The sequence below is a fragment of the Stegastes partitus genome, unplaced genomic scaffold, assembly GCF_000690725.1.
Source record: "Stegastes partitus isolate 25-593 unplaced genomic scaffold, Stegastes_partitus-1.0.2 Scaffold417, whole genome shotgun sequence".
Lineage (NCBI taxonomy): Eukaryota > Metazoa > Chordata > Actinopteri > Pomacentridae > Stegastes > Stegastes partitus.
The window spans coordinates 206,289-224,445 of NW_007578148.1; the positions used below are offsets into that span (position 1 = coordinate 206,289).

The 18,157-nt window shown below is 40.4% G+C and overlaps 2 protein-coding genes across 3 annotated transcripts in view; both read left to right on the plus strand.

Moving 5' to 3' along the window:
• Window positions 1–1,199: 1,199 nt before the first annotated feature.
• LOC103360142 (trypsin-2-like) lies at window positions 1,200–4,430 on the plus strand. The gene is made up of 5 exons (XM_008285808.1): window positions 1,200–1,414; window positions 1,500–1,756; window positions 2,995–3,131; window positions 3,757–3,858; window positions 4,159–4,430. Exons 1-5 carry the CDS (start codon window positions 1,200–1,202, stop codon window positions 4,204–4,206), a joined length of 759 nt encoding a protein of 252 aa, XP_008284030.1. The 3' UTR covers window positions 4,207–4,430.
• An 850-nt stretch (window positions 4,431–5,280) lies between these two features.
• LOC103360126 (probable ATP-dependent RNA helicase ddx6) overlaps window positions 5,281–18,157 on the plus strand; it is a 17,908-nt gene continuing 5,031 nt past the window's right edge. For both annotated transcript variants that reach the window (XM_008285790.1, XM_008285791.1), the window contains exons 1-12: window positions 5,281–5,422; window positions 8,465–9,584; window positions 9,673–9,777; window positions 10,571–10,700; window positions 11,767–11,913; window positions 12,957–13,051; window positions 13,213–13,335; window positions 14,911–15,039; window positions 15,276–15,392; window positions 15,853–15,916; window positions 16,001–16,102; window positions 17,036–17,255. In XM_008285790.1, coding sequence (XP_008284012.1) covers window positions 9,342–9,584; window positions 9,673–9,777; window positions 10,571–10,700; window positions 11,767–11,913; window positions 12,957–13,051; window positions 13,213–13,335; window positions 14,911–15,039; window positions 15,276–15,392; window positions 15,853–15,916; window positions 16,001–16,102; window positions 17,036–17,250 — 1,470 coding nt within the window. In that variant the 5' untranslated portion in view covers window positions 5,281–5,422; window positions 8,465–9,341 and the 3' untranslated portion in view covers window positions 17,251–17,255. The remainder of the gene's footprint in view (window positions 5,423–8,464; window positions 9,585–9,672; window positions 9,778–10,570; window positions 10,701–11,766; window positions 11,914–12,956; window positions 13,052–13,212; window positions 13,336–14,910; window positions 15,040–15,275; window positions 15,393–15,852; window positions 15,917–16,000; window positions 16,103–17,035; window positions 17,256–18,157) is intronic.

An 18,157-nucleotide genomic window follows, 5' to 3' on the forward strand; every position in this document is an offset into this window, starting at 1 on the left:
TGAGGCTCTAACATCAGAGTGTGACAGACAGAGTTCCAGTTTTTAGATATTTTGACCAAATGGTGACGTGGTCTCATTGGTAGGAAACAAACTCTAGTGTTTATAGGGGCCTTTATATTGTCATATGTGCAAAATAGCAAGGTGCTTCCATCTAATGTAATTAAGATTTACCCTGAAAATTAATCAAAAGTATTTGCTAAAATTTAGTTGTGGGTCCCCTAAAAAACAACAAACTACGGTAAGATGGTGCATCAACATATTTTCTGAATTCTGTCTGAACTGACCCTGTTAAATTTACACATAAATCAGAAGTTTTATTATTTATTGATTCATCTCCCAAACTGGAAATAGTATTTCAGAAGGTATTTTTTTGGAAACACCATAAAAAAACGAAAATTTTAAAAAGACTGTGTTGAATTGAATTTTAAGAGGTTACTGTGCAGGTTTTTACTGACAAATTGCCAAATTAGTTCTTATAAAATGATAAAACTGGACTCTACTGTCAGAATAACGGCTGGATTTGGGGTTATTCAGCACAGCTTGGCGTTTCCCACCCTCACACCACATCAGCTGTTTTGTGCTGTTTGCTCGTCTGGGAGCTCAGATATGAATTGTGAAGCTTTTTCAGAATCTTCTATTGGCTCTCCCTCGACATCAGCTGTCAGTGACGTTAGGAGGGAAACCAAATAAACGTAAAGCGTTACAGGAGACGCGTCTCAGTCTGCAGACCACCGCCACCATGTTCTTCCTGCTCTGTGTGTTGGCGGCTACAAACGGTGAGTGAAATTCTGCACACAGGAGTTGAGGTTAAAATAAACTTTATTGATTCTTCACTGAGGAAATTTACACGTTTCCAGCAGCTGCATGTGAAACGAAGAATTATAAAAGTACTACTTGGATAAAAATACAGATATAATAAATATACAAGGCAGAGTTCATTTACATATTCATAGATATGACCTTGTGAATTTACATAGTGTTATGTAAAGATATGACATGGTGAATTTACATATACAAGCATATGACATGGTGAATTTATATATACAAGCATATGACATGGTGATTTTACACACGTACAGATATGACATAGTGAATTTACACTGTTGCGTACTTTTTACATTTCCAACATGTTGTCAGTGTCAGTCTTTGCTCCAAACCTTTACACGGCCTTGACAATTTGAGTTGTACCTGCAGTGTTTATGCAACAGATCCACTTGGTTTTTGCACTTTTTCTTCTCATTTCTGCACTTTTGTGTCCATCAGCCGTCCTCGGCTTCGATGATAAGATTGTCGGCGGCTACGAGTGCAGGGATCACTCCGTCCCCTGGCAGGTGTCGCTCAACAACGGCTGGCACTACTGTGGAGGAACCCTGATCAATGAGCGCTGGGTAGTCAGCGCTGCACACTGCTTCAAGTAACTCAGTTCAACCTGCAACAACCAGCTGCACAACTTCCTGTGTATCTGCTCTTCCTATGTTGTTGTTCTGTTTCTTTGCCAGGGGTATGGACATCGAGCTGCGTCTGGGTGAACACCACATCAGGTACAAGGACGGCCCGGAGCAGTTCATCGCCCCCGCCGCCGTCATCCCCCACCCAGAGTACGACCGCTACACCATCAACAACGACATCATGCTCATCAAACTGGCCGAGCCTGCAACGCTGAATGAGTTCGTCCAACCGGTCGCTCTGCCTTCCAGCTGTGCTCCAGCTGGAACCCAGTGCCTGGTGTCTGGGTGGGGGGCCACCAAGAGTCCCTGTAAGTCAGTGTTCCAGCAGCAGCATTTTAAATGAGCTGCAGAAGTCCAATGGTCTGACTGAGGATTGGTTTCAGTAGCTCCTAGTTTCTACAGGTGATAAAAGCATGAAGGAGTTCTTCTAAATCTTGCTTGGCCTCAGTGTTCTTAGTTTTTATTGACAAAAAGAATTATTTCTGTCTTGTCTTTATTAAGTTGAAGAAAGTTTTGTTACATCCAGTTCAAGATGAGGACAAGCGACCGGTTTCATTCGGTGACAGATTTAGGTGGAGTGGTAACCGTGACAGGAAACGCGAAAGCTATGAAAAATGAGAAACAAGTACAGATTACATAGGAGGGGCCCAAGAACTGATCCTTGTGGGACTCCTTGCATCACTGAAGTTCTTTCAGATTCATAGTAACCAAATAGTGCAACATTTTGCCAACTTTCGAGGTATTACCAGTACTCACTACATATCCCTCACTTTCTAGGTATTAGCAGTACTTGCTACGTATAATCCAGTTTCTTGGTATTATCAGTACTCACTAAAGATCCTTTACCTTCTAGGTATTACCAACTCTCATTAGATATCCCTACTTTCTAAGTTTTACCCACTTTCTAGTTATTAGCAATACTCAGTACGTGTACCCCAGTTTCCAGATATTACCAGTACTCACTACATATTCCCAACTGTCTAGGTATTACCAATATTTACTACATATTCCTCATTTTTAAGGTATTAGCAATACTCACTATGTATACCCTGTATTACCACTGCTCACTACATACCCCAACTTTCAAGGTATTACCAGTACTCACTACACATTCACAACTTTCAAAGTATTACCAATATTCACTACATATTCCCAACTTTCTAGGTATTACCAAAAATCATTATGTGTTCCTCATTTTCTATCTATTACCAATACATGCTAAGTATACCTCAGTTAGGTATTCCCAGTACTCCCTACCTGTTCCCTGCTTTCTAAGCAAGATTCAAGCGTCCTCAAGGCTGATCCTGAGAGCCTGACATAGTTTTTCAGTCTAACTATGAGTACTTCACATCCACAGTGTCAAATGTCGCACTAAGATCTAATAACACCAGAACTATTCGACACCCCTGATCATTATCCATGCTAATGTCATTTTAAACCTTGATGAGATATGACAACAGTACGTCATTGATGTGAACACTGTAGCTGCAGATGTTAAGATAAGATGAGACCAGTGTTTCTTTTAAAACATGTCTTCCTGTCCCAGTCGGCTGTCTGAAGTGCCTCCACTGCCTGGATCTGCCCATCCTGGCCCAGGAAGACTGTGAGCGCTCCTACCCCGACAGGATCACCGAATCCATGTTCTGTGCCGGCTTCCTCGAAGGGGGAAAGGACTCCTGTCAGGTACCTGTTTCAGCCTCTACACTGACTCTGATGTCTGGTTATTGACCTGTGAAAACACTTTTAAAGTACTGGCCCTTGAAAATAGAAAAAAAACAACATCCCCACATTATGATGTTGCCACCGCCATGCTTGACGGTAGGGGCAGTGTGTGAGGCCAAATTTTTAAAAAAGTTATTTTTATAGCATGTTTAACCCTCTAAACCCCAAAACTTGTCTGCATTTTTAAAAGGTCAGGTTGTCTTTAGAAAAATCGCCACCTTTCCAGTGATCCTTGACCTAATCTAAGCTTAAAGTTGTTACATTTCATCAAAACCACTTTCGTCTCAATCACTTCTTTAAAAAAATTATCCAAAAATAAACCATTTACACCAGATTCTGTGTAAAACAAGAACTTCTGCGCTCCTTGGTGCAACTTTAAGGCCACAACTGATGCTGTTGAGCCAAAGCGTTTTACAATAAAGACATAATATTACAAATTTGCTGAACAAGTTTAATTATTAAGCTTATATGTTTTGCAAATTTGCTTACACTAGCGTTGTGTTTTTAAATGATTGTATTACTCTCATACACTAGAGGTCTGTGGTGCTACTGAATAAGTGTTTTTTTTTCCTATTGCCTCCACCAGGGAGACTCGGGCGGCCCTCTGGTGTGTAACGGGGAGCTCCAGGGTGTGGTGTCCTGGGGATGGGGCTGCGCTGAGGAGGACCGGCCCGGTGTTTACGCCAAGGTACGTACAGTGGGCCGTTAGGAGCGAAGAACGACGTGTGCTGTGTCTAAAATGTTCCCGTCTGTAGGATTAGTGCCTTGTTATCTCTTCAAGGATTTATTTGGAGGTGAAACTTTGCTTTTCAACAGTTCATTTTCGTCTGATGTTGTTAAAACTTCCACTGCAGTAAGAGCAGTTCTGAATCTCTTGTTATCTGCAAAAAACACCCAAACCTAATGAAATGCTCTGACCTTCTGCCACAACAATTTATGAGCTTTTTCTTCTTTCTTCTATTTAAACAATCTCTGTTTCTCTGCACAGGTCTGTCATTTCACCGACTGGATTCACTCCACTATGGCCTCAAACTGAAGTTCTTCTGTCAGCTGCTGTTGACACACTGATTCTGCTTCATATGAGGAGCATATTGAAACAGTTTAAATGACCAGTTCATGACTTGTGTGGCTGTCTGTGGGTAAAGATTTAACAGTAAAATACCACCATGATGAACGGCAGACAATGTTTCTTGCTTCATGCAAGTTTATTTCATGTGTCCTTTGTCATAAAAGTGTATAAATAAATTTTCAGTTCATTAACCTTTTTTCTTTTTCTTTTTACTGTATTTTTACCCTAAAGTCCCCTCTGGTCATGCATTAAACCTCTACAAACTTGTTCTTGTGTACTTACTGACTTGTGTTGTGTACTCTGCATACTTCAAATAAGATAGAACCTAAATAGTTCTGAAGGATTTTTTTTAATGCAGCATTACAGCATTACATTTCTCAGCTCTTCCTATTTATAGTTTATTTGTTCTCTTTTTCTTCCTGTCATTTTTTTGGTGCTCTTTATCTTTTGTGCTCTGCATCCATACTGCTGCAACAATTGAGTTTCCCCATTTGTGGTGAATAATAAAGTCCAATCTAATCTAATCTAATGTAATTTTAAAAAGTAATACTCTCGTGTACAAGTATTATTGTACGTAATAATTAGCAATTGCACATGAAGATTAAATATTGCATGTGAAAATACAATTTTACATACAATGCTGAAATTGATATGGCACAAATTATTGAGAAATTAAAATTGAAAATGATATTATTGTTGTTTATATTTTAGAGTTTGATGATTCAGCTGTTTATCCTGCAGAGTTACGCAGTGTGAAAAGTTATAAGTAGTCAGACCTTGCAGGTATTTTGCATTAAATAGTATAATTACATAACTACTTAATTATGATAATTACTTTAAAGAGACATTTTAGTACCCAATAGGATGACTCTTACTACCACTGACCGAAACCTCAGTCATAATAGATAAACAAACCACTAGAAATCAGTGCACAACGTGTTGCAGTACCGACGAGTGACGGCGGGTGGCAGCAGCGCCGCGCAGAGTTTCATGTGATAAACAGGAGGGAGACACCGAGGAAGAGGAGACGAAGAAGAAGGCGACCATGTTGATTTAAAGGAAGAAGAAACACAATAGAGACGATTTATATCAAGAAAAAAATCAGTTACTGAAGCGAATTGTGAAAGAAGTAGTAGATCGACCGCACACTGAATATTCCTTGTAAAATAACAAAGAAACTAAGGTACGTTTGCAGAGACTCTGAAGCGGCCGCTTTCTGGTAAAAACATCCGAGTTGTTGTGGGCAGATGAGCTAACGTTAGCAAGTGGAGTTATTTGTGCTAAATTAGCCTTGAGGCTAGCTACGGTGCTAGTTGTGTTCCGATGTATCGGCAGTGACACACTTGGAAATAGTTTAACCAGAGCAAGATACAGCGTCGCCTTTGTCTGAACTTTATTAACACATCGTCATACTTTGTAATTTAATGCTCATTAAAAGTCAATTAGGGTTGTTAGCTCGAGGCTAACACGGGTTTAGCATTAGCCAACTCAGTTAGCTTAACGTAGCTAATGTGTCTCCTGAGACGCAGCATTAACTTGACGTTCGGATATTGATTTACCAATGAAGTTGAGTCAAATCTGACAAAGAGGCGCGAATGATTTTAATATTTTAAAGTTATTTGTCGTTAGCTTTTTGCAGAATTTGTTTGGAAAACCGAAAACAGCGGCAAAACTACGTTGACGTTTATCCGAACGTAAAATACGAAAAAGGTCGAAGCACAAGCCGACAGTCAGTAGTGAGAGACTCAGGCTGAAGTTGTCATGATGGGACCTCCGCAGCTCTGACACACTGCTGGGTTTCATAGTTTGTGTAAACCGATTATTCTATTTGTCACAGTCACATCTCGAGGTTTCTCTGTAGGTTATAGACTTATTTAAATCCCGGCGGTTTGTGCTCCGTTAATCTGCCCAGAGGACTGCCACCTGGCAGCTTCACCCGCACAATCTGAAACCATTTACTGAATTAACTAGTAAAGCCTTGTAGTTAGGACTGGCCAATACAACTGAAACATCTCTCACTTTTAAATGTTTCCTTTCAGTCCATATCGATAATTATTGATAACTTTTAATGACCTATTTTTAGTAAATAGCAGGAGTTTGATATGAATTGGCCTGCTTTAGCCAATTTGTCAAGATCCACAGGTGGTAATGTTAGTTATCAATGTAAAGTACACCTGGAAATAAATTTACAAGCATAAAATTAGTTTAATAAATGATGAAAACAAGTAAATCCTGAAAGTACGGTGCCCAGGGTGAAGCTGCTGCACCACGCTGAGGTTAGGATTCCTGTTGGCTCACCAGGACCAGGTACTGGACTGGGACCTTACAGTGGCATCAGGTCCATCAGTCTGGTCAGGCCAGCAGGAGGGTCACAGGGTCGGAGGTGGTGTTGGTGTTATTGTTGTTGTTGTTATTGTTGTTGATTAATAGATGAAACTCCTCTCGGGTCTCCTAAGGGATGCCATGGACTAGCACCCCTTAGGAGACCTGAGGGCTGCAGTTAGTGGGTTAGCGAGGTATGTTGAGCTGAACGCCAGAGTTTTCAGTGTCACGAAGGTGGCTCTCTTTTTACCTGGCTTGGTCTCCATGGTAACTGATGCTGTGGAGCTAACCTGGTCGGGAGCAGGTTATGTTCAGAGTTTCATATTTAAATCAGCTGGAAAGAGCGTCCCGCTTTAACCAGACCGTTTCATAACTATTATTTATGAGCGATCCAGATTCTCAGCTGAGGGAATGCGTTTATCTGCTGACATGCTAAGTTGTGTGTTACTAATATCACTGAATGAACCTGTGTAGTTACAATATCGCACACAGCCGATGGAGACGGAGACCGAGTGCTCCACACAGGCAGCACTTGGCTGCTGATGCCAGTTTAGGTTGGCGGTCTCAGTTCTGTTGCCACCATCAGCGGCGGGGGGTGTGCAGGCTGGGGCAGGTTGCGGGCAAATATATGTCATATACCACCACAACGACTGAATATTCGAATGTTCGGGTCCAGCCCTACTGTAAATATCACGTTGCCATGGGAACCAGACATCTTAAGTTGGTGATGCAGAAATCACATAAATATGTTTTTATGTTTGGCTCTGGTCTGCTGTCAAGTCCGTTTACTCTGGTGGTACTGCTGCTGATCAGATCAGATCAGAACATGGATTATTCTGCTGGTTTTGATTACTGAGAATATTCAGTCAGTAATATTAATTTCGCTCTGATTGGGCCAAAAATTAAAGCGAGATCCTGCGTTATGGGACAGTGTCAGACCTAAATGTGCTTCAATACACAATCATGTCTAAATGTATGACGTTTAAAGTTTAACTTCAACGTGCAGCTGTCAGTTGGAAATAATCGGCTGCATCAGTAAAATATTATATATGAACACAGTTGACAGTTTTCGACCAGAATTCCTGTCGTGCACCATTTGCAGTAGCGGCGCTTTTTACAGTCACATTTTTTTTACATATTCCTCATCGTTCTCCGTTAAAACAACGTGTTGACTGAAGCAGCTGCACACCATCGGTTCATTTTGTGAGCAGAGACTCATTATTTATTTGTTCACTATTAAATTTATCGTCCATTAATTTGTTAATCAATTAATTAGAGTATTTTTAAGAAAAAAAAAACGTAATTCTTTGATTCCAGTTTCTTACATGTGACGCTTTTCTGGTTTCTTTCCTCCATGATGACAGTGAACTGATTTTATTTGAGTTGTGGGCAAAACAAAACCATTTGGAGACATTTTGGGAATCACTGATCAGCACTTTTCACCACTTTGTCATCTTATAGACCAAACAGCTGATCATTTAATCGAGAAAACAATCCAGCGGTTATTCAGAATTTTAAATAGTTGCTATTTGCAACCCCAGTGTAAACATTAGCCTGTGATCAGTGGTGGTAAATAGATGTTGGCACACTTTTGACTAAGCGATGGACATGAATCACCTCTTAATTTGATATTTCAATTTTAAGAAAAACAACTCCAGCTTGGCATTTGTGAGGATTTGTTGTTGTCTTTGTCGTTGTTGATCATAAACTGCATTTCTTTGACAAAACAAGACATTTAAATGCATCATCTTGGGATTTTGGAAATGAATGTCACAAACTTCTGACCTTTATAAAGTGAAAATGGATAATCAAGATAGTAAACAGCATAAAGAAGGCTAACAGCTGTACCATTAGTCAGCTGTTTATGTTCTAATTTTGAAATCTTTTGCCTGATTTATTTCAGGTGACACATTCGAGTTGTTGGCTTTGATTTGAGGAGGCAGCTGGTTGATCACGGCCAACGCTCAGACACTTACAGACCGAGCTGAAGACCTGAGGCGTCGAGGGAGAGAAGGTCAAACACCCGGAGGAGAAAGGAAACACACACTGAAGACTCAACAAGGGTGGAAAGCTTTTTGGCTTTGGACTCGATAACCCCTTGTGTGATCTGTGATTTCAGGATCCTTTTGTTTTTTCATGCGTGGAGCGACCTCTAGCCACACCGTGGAAATATACAGAGAGCATTACAGACTATATGATTTTGGGGAAAAACTTGTACAAAGTTGGACTTCCTTTTTTCGAGAACAGGGATATTGAGCGATTCTTATGGACTCAAAGTGGAAACAAGAAATATTGTTCAATTTAGCAACAGAAGTTTAAGTATTGAACTCAGATTATATTGAAGAAGCTATTCCCCAAGTTCAGATTGCCTTAGTTGTTCTATTTCAGGACTTGAACCGCTTTGATACTTGTTCACATATAATTTTTCTATATTGTGGGCAAGTATATTCATGCATATGAATGCAAATTTCTCTTCATTTTGAAGAGCTCTTGTGTAAAAACGTGTTTTTTTTTGTTGTTGTTCTTGTACGTCAGTCACTCTGTTGTTGAAGGGGACCGAACTGCACGTACATGTGTATATGTAAATACTACGAATCCACTTCAGTTGTAAAAGCTTTGGACTTAAAAATAATAGAGAATATTGTTTGTTAATGCTTTATTAAACTTTTTTTACTTTTGAAGAGAATTTTTAAAAATAAAAACCTAAGAGGCAAAAATCTAATACTTGGAAGGAGAAGAAGAAAAATAAAAAAAAAACACAAGTAAGGAAAACAGGAAACATGGCAACCGCCAGAACAGAAAACGTCGGCCCGGTCGTCATGGGACTGAATAAGCAGAACGGGCAGCTCAGAGGACAGACCAAACCAGCTTCAGTCCCGCCAGCACCCACAACTCAAGGAAAGACTTTGGGTGCTCCCCAGAAAGCAGGCGGCGCCCCTCAGGACGGAGGAGGCATCAAGTTTGGAGACGACTGGAAAAAGAGCCTAAAGCTCCCTCCCAAAGACAACAGGGTCAAAACCTCAGTGAGTCTAACCTGATGGCTGCTTCTTATCGTCTTCTTTTTGATCTTGTTTGTCTCGTGTAATCCTGACTGTGCCGTGTTCTCTGCAGGATGTGACAGCCACTAAGGGGAATGAATTCGAAGATTACTGTCTCAAAAGAGAACTCCTGATGGGCATCTTTGAGATGGGTTGGGAGAAACCTTCCCCTATCCAGGTGAGGTTCAGTTTGTTGTTCATTCAACATTTCTTTCCTTTGTCCTCTCCTTCTGCCTCAGTGTTTATTTAATGGAGCCTTTTTGGAAACTGCCAGGAGCTTTTTTTTTTTCCTTTCATCAATATTTTCTTTTTAAATTCAGCTAAAAAATGACATATTTAAATACCATCTGCAGTATTTCTGACTGGAAACATACGACCTATTTTGGCTTTTGAGAAGGAGTTTTAGTTTTGGCTAGTTTAGAACCTAGTTTAGTCTAAAAAGAACCGAAACATCCTGGAAGAAGAACTCTGGGATCTTCCTTTTCTAAATAAAGGATAAATAGTATAAAATAAAATGAGAGAATTGGAATTTTCATGGCTATACTTTGGAGATGTTACAAATCAGTGCAGCTGTGTATTAGTTTAACATGTGGAACTATCAAAAACACAACCAAAGTGGTGTACGTTGTAAAATAGGAAACCATAAAGTTGTTTTTGTGCTTAGATTTCTTTATATCCAAGAGCTTCTGGTTCCTCGGTGCTCTCACTGAGGTGTTATGATGCAAGAATTCTGCTAAGTAAGACTTTAACCCTTTAAAAACAAACAAAACATTAAAAATCGAACCCGAAGCAGAGGGAAAGTGTGTTGTTTGACCATGTTTTCCGTTCCTTGTCAGAGGACAAGCAGCAGCAGTAAAAACACAAATCTTTCTAAATGCTCCTGTAACTGAGCTGAGTGGTGTAGCAGCGTTAGAATGAAGCGTCGATAGCGCAGCGTAGTGACAGAAGCTGCCACTGTTGGTTCCCTGCAGGAGGAGAGCATTCCCATCGCCCTGTCTGGACGGGATATTCTGGCTCGGGCCAAGAATGGAACAGGAAAAAGTGGAGCTTATCTCATCCCACTGCTGGAGAGGATAGACCTGAAAAAGGACCACATACAGGGTGAGACGCTGCCTGTGGCTCTGCGCTGCAAACATTTACCGCTGAATTCACTTTTGCTCTTCGTGCTTCCTTCACTGCCCGATCTGGACCCTGACATGATGCTTGTTTTCTGTATTTTTATGCACATTTTTCGGTGTCACATGAGAAAAAGTAAAATTCAAAGCTAAATTCAAAGAAGAACTCCTCCGATTAAAAAAAACAACAAAAAACATTAATTAACAATTAAGATTCAGTTCCACTTTTGTATTTCGATGTTTTTATGTTAATTGGCTTCTAGAAATCTAAATTTGTTATATTTTTAATACTCTTTTAGCCTACTGATTGTTGTTTTTTGTTGTAGTGATGCGAGCTGAGAGGAACGATATTTAGTTTAAAGAAATGACAAATGAATAAATCTCATGTCTTAACTTTTTCAAAAGAAGAATTAATGCATATTATAGGAGACAGAAATGCCTTTTTAGAACATATTCAGACATAGGAAATATTTAATTCACAAGACGGATTGCCTGTTTCTGTTTCTTTCTTTATCTTCATCAATTGAAAACTGCATTTTTAAAATTCCCAGTTGTGACATAAATAAGGGATTATTGAATATTTATTTACAATGTTTTTCAGGTAGTTTTAATATTGCTGTAATTTCAGGAATGTTTTAAGAGAATCCTTTAATGTCTAAATTTTAATGCTGTGCAAACATTTAAATCAAAGACAAAGTTTCTCGTATGTGGACGACGTTGTTGTTTTTTAAAATTTTTTTATTTGCAAATATCTAGTTTTGTTTCCACCTTCTTCGCTGTTTCTTGCCTAACCTGTCCTAAAGTTCTGACGCCACTATGCAGCCTAGTTTATTTGCTCCAGAGCAGTTAAAGGAAACAAGCCTGATTCACAGTTAGTTACTTTATTCTTTTTACCTTTATGTCCATCAAAATCGCTTAATAATTAACTACATCTAAACACGACTCCTCTCCTTACTGATGTGCTGTTTCCGTCTCTCCTACACTTTGTTTGTGTGTCTGTGAACTCGTGCACCGTCTGCCATGTTGCTAACCTCCTCGTCTTCATCTTCCAGCCATCGTCATGGTTCCCACTCGTGAGCTGGCGCTGCAGGTGAGCCAGATCTGCATCCAGATCAGCAAACACCTGGGAGGAGTCAAAGTCATGGCGACCACCGGCGGCACCAACCTGCGGGACGACATCATGCGCCTGGACGAGACCGGTAAGGATCCGTGCTGCTTCGTTGCCTCCTCGTCGTGGGTTTTATCCGTTAGCGGCGAATGCTAACAGCACACAGTAGTTAAATCATCTGCAGCCAGCTTCTCTTTGAGCTTCGGTTTACCCCAGAGTTATTTGTTTTTAAAAGGAAGCTGAAGACGGTTCTTTACGGCTGCTGTAAAGTCATCAGTGTCATTATTCTCTGCATTTTGATTCATATTTTTGTCATTTTATCGTATATTTTTATGTCTTATGTGTTTTTGTTTTCTCATCTGTGACTGTTCCACCTCTATGGAAACCGCCACAGTTGTTCTATTTCCATATTGGTGCAGGATTTAATACTAAGAAATGAGCCCACAGTGAGTGAAAATGCGATAGGAACAAAAAAAATTTAAAAAACACCCATAAAGTGCTGAGGGGTAGAGAGGGATAGCTATCAAATACCTTATTAGCTTTCATTCCTGTGAGTTTTAAATGCACTTTTAATTAATATTTTCCCATTTTATGCATATTTTATCGCTTCACGTGCTCTTATTTTCTCATTTCTTGTCTTTTTTCATGCGTTTTAGTCGGGTTCGTTTGGGAAAATAACCTTAACCATTTACTAATTTGTCTATTTTGATTTACATACGAGATATTTATGCGAGTATGACTAATTGTACTTTTATGAATCCTATCTTGTCTTATTCATCCTTATAGAGCAGTGGATCCTCATACGTTCCCTTTCAAGGACAGTGTAGGAATGTATAAATGGATTATTGCGAAAGCTTCAGTTTTCCTCCTGCAGACATGAGGCTCAGATCTTTTTTGAAATAAAAGGGTCTTAATTTTGGAAGCTCCTCACCTGACAGTGACAGTTTAGATTATTCTCTAAATCTGTGTGCACTTCATTCAACTCGTCTGTATTTTGATTTTTATTGCTTGTTTTATCTTCCTTCATGTTTGCCTGTGATGCATTTTGAATAACCTCAGCTTGTGATCAGGTGCTATACGACTGAACTAGCTTGCTGCGACTGCAGAAAGGTTGAACTGTGGTTCTGTTTTCAGTGCATGTGGTCATCGCGACGCCTGGTAGGATCCTGGACTTAATAAAGAAGGGAGTGGCAAAGGTGGATAGAGTCCAGATGATGGTGATGGACGAGGTAAAGTCAAGGCTTCTGTAAATACAAACCAGTGCAGCACAAAGCGTCTGTCGTCGCGGCATTTCAGCTGCCGTCTTTCTCATTCCACGCATGTCAACCTGAAGCAGGATTTCAGGTTGGAACAGCACTGCTTCATGTTCAAATGTCTCGTTCGCCCGCAGGCGGATAAGCTGCTGTCTCAGGACTTTGTGGTGCTCATCGAGGATATCATCAGCTTCCTGGCCAAGAACAGGCAGATCCTGCTCTACTCTGCAACCTTCCCCATCAGCGTGCAGAAGTTCATGGTGAGTAGTCGGCTAATTGCTGCGCCGCTCGTCCGACCCGATGGCTCGGAGCCACCTGGCAGCGCTCGGCTCAAACTGCAGACCAAGCTGCTCTCACACTGCGCTCAAATCTGTCGTAGACTTTTCCAGGGCTGCCTTCAGCCGAGGTGAATCTAGGCAGCAGTCGCAGGATGTAGTGGGAGTGAGTTTGTAAATCTCTGTGTCTTTTGCAGTCGTTTTAACAGATTTTTTTTTTTTAATCCTCAGAGATTCTACGTAAGCTACATGCATCGATACTTTCACGAAAGAAAAGGTCAAATATTTCCTGCAGGACATCATAAACCAAACAATTAATCCTCTAAAGCCCAAAACACAGCAGCCGCTCCCAAAGACATGTCGCTTGGGAAAGTTTGCCAAAATCAAACCATTTATCAGAACCAGAACGTGTAAAAGCATTTTCAGTATTTGCCCAATAATAACAATAAAAGTACAATAAATAATAATCAAAGTGTAAAAACAGCTTCTTTTTTTTTTCCTTTTTGCTTTAAATCAAGTTTCATTTTGGCAAATTTTAGTTGCAGAACTAAAGTCATTTTATCTTAAAGTTTCTCAAACAATCTTTAGAAACAATTTAGAATATCATGATAGACCATAAAATAAATTTAGTTCATTATCCAAATAAATACAAAAACAAAAATAACAGAAAAATTGCACATGATGACCAATAAATGTGTTCTGATGAGTTTAAATAAGCATCAACATGCCAACCTACTGCCTGGAAAGGTTTTCAAACAATAATAATAATAATAATAACAAAAAACAATTACCAAATAAAGATAACTGTTTTATTAACAATCCAATCGTTCAAAATCTGCAGCTTTGTTAGGAAAATTAACCAAATCTAAGCTTAAAGTCATCACAGATCACTTCATTCTACGTGTTTGGTGTGGAATAAAAACCAAAAACGCCAAATATAAACCAGGGAGAGAAAAAGATTCTGTAGAAAAATAATAATAATACAAACTTCTGAGCAACCATGAAGACATGACTGGAAAAAAACAAAATCAGACTTTTCCGATAAACTGCAGGTTGTGTTTAAACAGCGCAGAGAGAAGATAACGGGCGAGACTGACATCAAAATAAATAACAATAAATAAATAATAATATAAATGCAGCACCGCTCAGAAGCGGTGAACAGAGGAGCAGCTTGTTGAGGAAACATTCAGCATGGTGAAACATCTTTGTGTTTTTTTTAGAGATTATAAAAATGTAAATAGTTCATCTCTAGAGCCTCCATTTTCCTGGTATTGAAATTTTGTAGTTTATTTTAAAAACAGATTTATAAAATTTACTTTTTTTCCCATCATAGCTCGCTGCTTCTGACTTCTCTCCTTCTTCATGGTTTTTCTGTTTCCTTTGAGATTCAAACATTTACATTACAGTAAAAAAAAATATCCCACAGTGAGTTATAAACTGCTTTGGGTTCAGACGGCGAGCGAACGGACACCCTTGAGTTTATCCATGCCTGAAAACACAGACTGTAATTTGTGGGAGTTTTGAATGCCGAACCTTTAAATGTGTGTGTCGTTGCTGCAGGCGAAGCACCTTCAGAAACCCTATGAGATCAACCTGATGGAGGAGCTGACTCTGAAGGGCATTACTCAGTTCTACGCCTACGTCACCGAGAGGCAGAAAGTCCACTGCCTCAACACGCTGTTCTCCAGGGTAACTCCACCACCCGCACATTTTACACCAGCAGCTGACCGTCTGCAGGCTCGTCTTCCCCAGAAAGGAGTCTCACATCTGTGTTTCTGTTGAAGATTAACAAAAAAAAAAAAACAGCCTGATTTTAATTGTTTAAAATCCAGTTTGCATTTTCTTCATTTTTGCAGCTTATTGGCTCAGATTGATTAGAATTTGTTTCGATGTCCAGTCGTGACTTGTGAACATTTCTCCCCCAGCTTCAGATCAACCAGTCCATCATCTTCTGCAACTCCACTCAGAGGGTGGAGCTGCTGGCCAAGAAGATCACTCAGCTGGGCTACTCCTGCTTCTACATCCACGCTAAAATGATGCAGGTGAGAAAAACGCACCACTGAAGGCTGCTTGTGTTGCTTTGTGTGGGCTCAGTTAGTCAAATCTGTTATTAATATTACCGGGATCTTTCTGCGTGGAGTCTCCATGTTCTCCTCGTGCAGCGTGGGTTCTCTCCGGGTTCTCCGGCTTCCTCCCACAGTCCACAAACATGTTGAGGTTAATTGGTGATTGTAAATTGTCCGTAGGCGTGAATGTGAGTGTGCTTGGTTGTCTGTCTCTAAGTGTAGCCCTGTGATAGACTGGTTACCTGTCCAGGTGAACCTGCCTTCACCCTGAGTCAGCTGGGATAGACTCCAGCCCCCCATGACCCTAGTGAGGATTAAGCGGTGTATAGATAATGGATGGATGGAAACACATTAATGCGGATTGTGCTGGTGCTCTGGATGAGTTTTTCTAAATCGCCCTCGGCCCGTTTTGTAACTCGTCTCGTTTTGTTCTCAGGAATACAGAAACCGTGTGTTCCACGACTTCAGAAATGGACTTTGCAGAAACCTTGTCTGCACCGGTGAGGATTTACTGTTTGATCTGCAAGTTGAGGATCAGAAATCATCCAAAAAATCCCTTTTTAACGTTGATCTTCTCCCAACAGATCTGTTCACCAGAGGAATCGACATCCAGGCTGTCAACGTGGTCATCAACTTCGACTTCCCGAAGAACGCTGAGACTTACCTCCATCGTATCGGAAGATCAGGTGAGATGTTCTCTCGACTTCTTGGTGGGAAACAGAGGACTACACGCAGCCTTCATAGCCAAATAAATTCTTAATCAACATAAAAGGCGGCATATTAAATCATTTTAATCTTCTTTTCTGACACTGCAGCAGACTCTGAGCGAACGAGCATCGCTTACATGTTCATGTAAATTCTGACAATAGAACAAAATCAGCTGGATGAGATGAAACTCAGACTAGTTAGCTGCTGTTTTTAGATGATTTGGCTGTCGAGCTGTGACGCACAAACTGCTGTTTGGAGTTTAAACTCAGCTTTTTGGCACAGATGCAGCCACGACGACGACTTTCATGAGATCAGTCAAATAAACGTTGAGTTAAACACGTCAGAACCGGACGCCTGTGTCGAGTCGGAGCAGTTTAAAGTTGTGAAAACGCTCCTAAACTAATGGATTCATGCTGGAAGTCTGTGGATGTAGAACTTTTTTCAGTATGAAAGCAACACCAGAGATTGTTTTGATGTTGATCAAATTGGAGCAAATCAACCAACCAGTTACAGCTGTAGCAGAAAATGATGTTCAAACTGGTTTTAAATACAACAAATCCAGCTTCTTCTGTGTTTCCTCTGTGCTTTGTGCTTCTTCTTGAGGGATGAATGAACGTTTCTCCATTTGGTGTGTTTGTTTTATTAATGCAACGTGTGACTCTTTGGATATTTGGGTCTAAATGAGCTTTTATGCTGCTAAAAAAATACGATAAATGTCGATAAAATGAGTGACTGGTAGTGGGTTGGAACCAGTTGGGAAAAATATCTAACTGTGGTTTGTTTTTTATTCTTATTTCGCTCAGTATTAGCACTTGAGAACGTGACAGTCGTTGCTTTTATTTCAGACGTTTTAATTAGAAATCGATAAATAGTTGAACACTAATTGGACTTTGATTTAAATCCACCCTCAGGGAGGTTCGGTCACCTGGGCCTGGCCATCAACCTGATCACCTCGGAGGATCGCTTCAACCTGAAGGCCATCGAGGACCAGCTGGTGACCGACATCAAGCCCATCCCCAGCAGCATCGACAAGAGCCTCTACGTGGCCGAGTACCACTCGACCGGCGCCGACTGTGACGTGGAGGAGGTGGAGGAGAAGCCGGGACGCCAGCAGGACAGCACCTAGAGCAGGTGAGGAGCTTCCCGAGTGTAACGCCGCGCTCGGATCGTCCACCGCGAAGTCCAGCATGTGGTGCTTTTAAAAGTCTCAGCTGGTCTTATGCTACGTACAAAATCGTCACGAGGCACAAAGTGAAAGTCGTACAGAAGCTGCAGCTTTGTTCTGCTGTTAGAGGAGGAACGTTGGCTGGTAGATAATGAGCCTTTTCTCAGCCGTGCAGCAACAAATATTATTAAAACACCTGCAGGAACCATGTTTGACTTAAACCGCAAAATTTTAAACACGTTAGCGACGTGCTGTTAAGCTCATGTGGCAACTTCTGCTTTAAACACAAACCTTAATTTTAATTAATTTGGCTTCACAAACCTTAATTTTAATTAATTTGGCTTCTGTGCATGTTTAATTATCAACAGTGTGTTTAAAATGAGCCTATGATAGCACAGTTAGCTGCAGCTCCCGTCACAGGTAGAAACAGTGCAGCTAAAACCTGTTGTAAATAAAGTTCTGCTTGCACAGATATGAGTTAGAAAGTTGTGTTTTGATTGATTTTAACCACAACAACTAGCAAACATTTTACCATAAACATGCGTCCAAATACAAACACGTAGAATTTACCAAAATAAAATAACTGAAATAAAGTTTTATTTTAATGTTGACGAGAGATGTTTAAATTACTAAGTGTAAATTTAAACAGCACATTGTGGTGTCCTAACATGGTGCGCGTGTTCTGGTTGTTTGTTTACGCGGCAGAAATAATTACACATATGATTATTTAGCAGCGTTGCGTTGAATTAAGTAAGGGATAATGCCCGACGAGGTGTCCATTATCAGAAATTAATGGACGACGCGGAGGCGTGAACCGTCCGACGCGAAGCGGAGGACGGTTGCTTCCGCGAAGTCCATTCATTTCTGA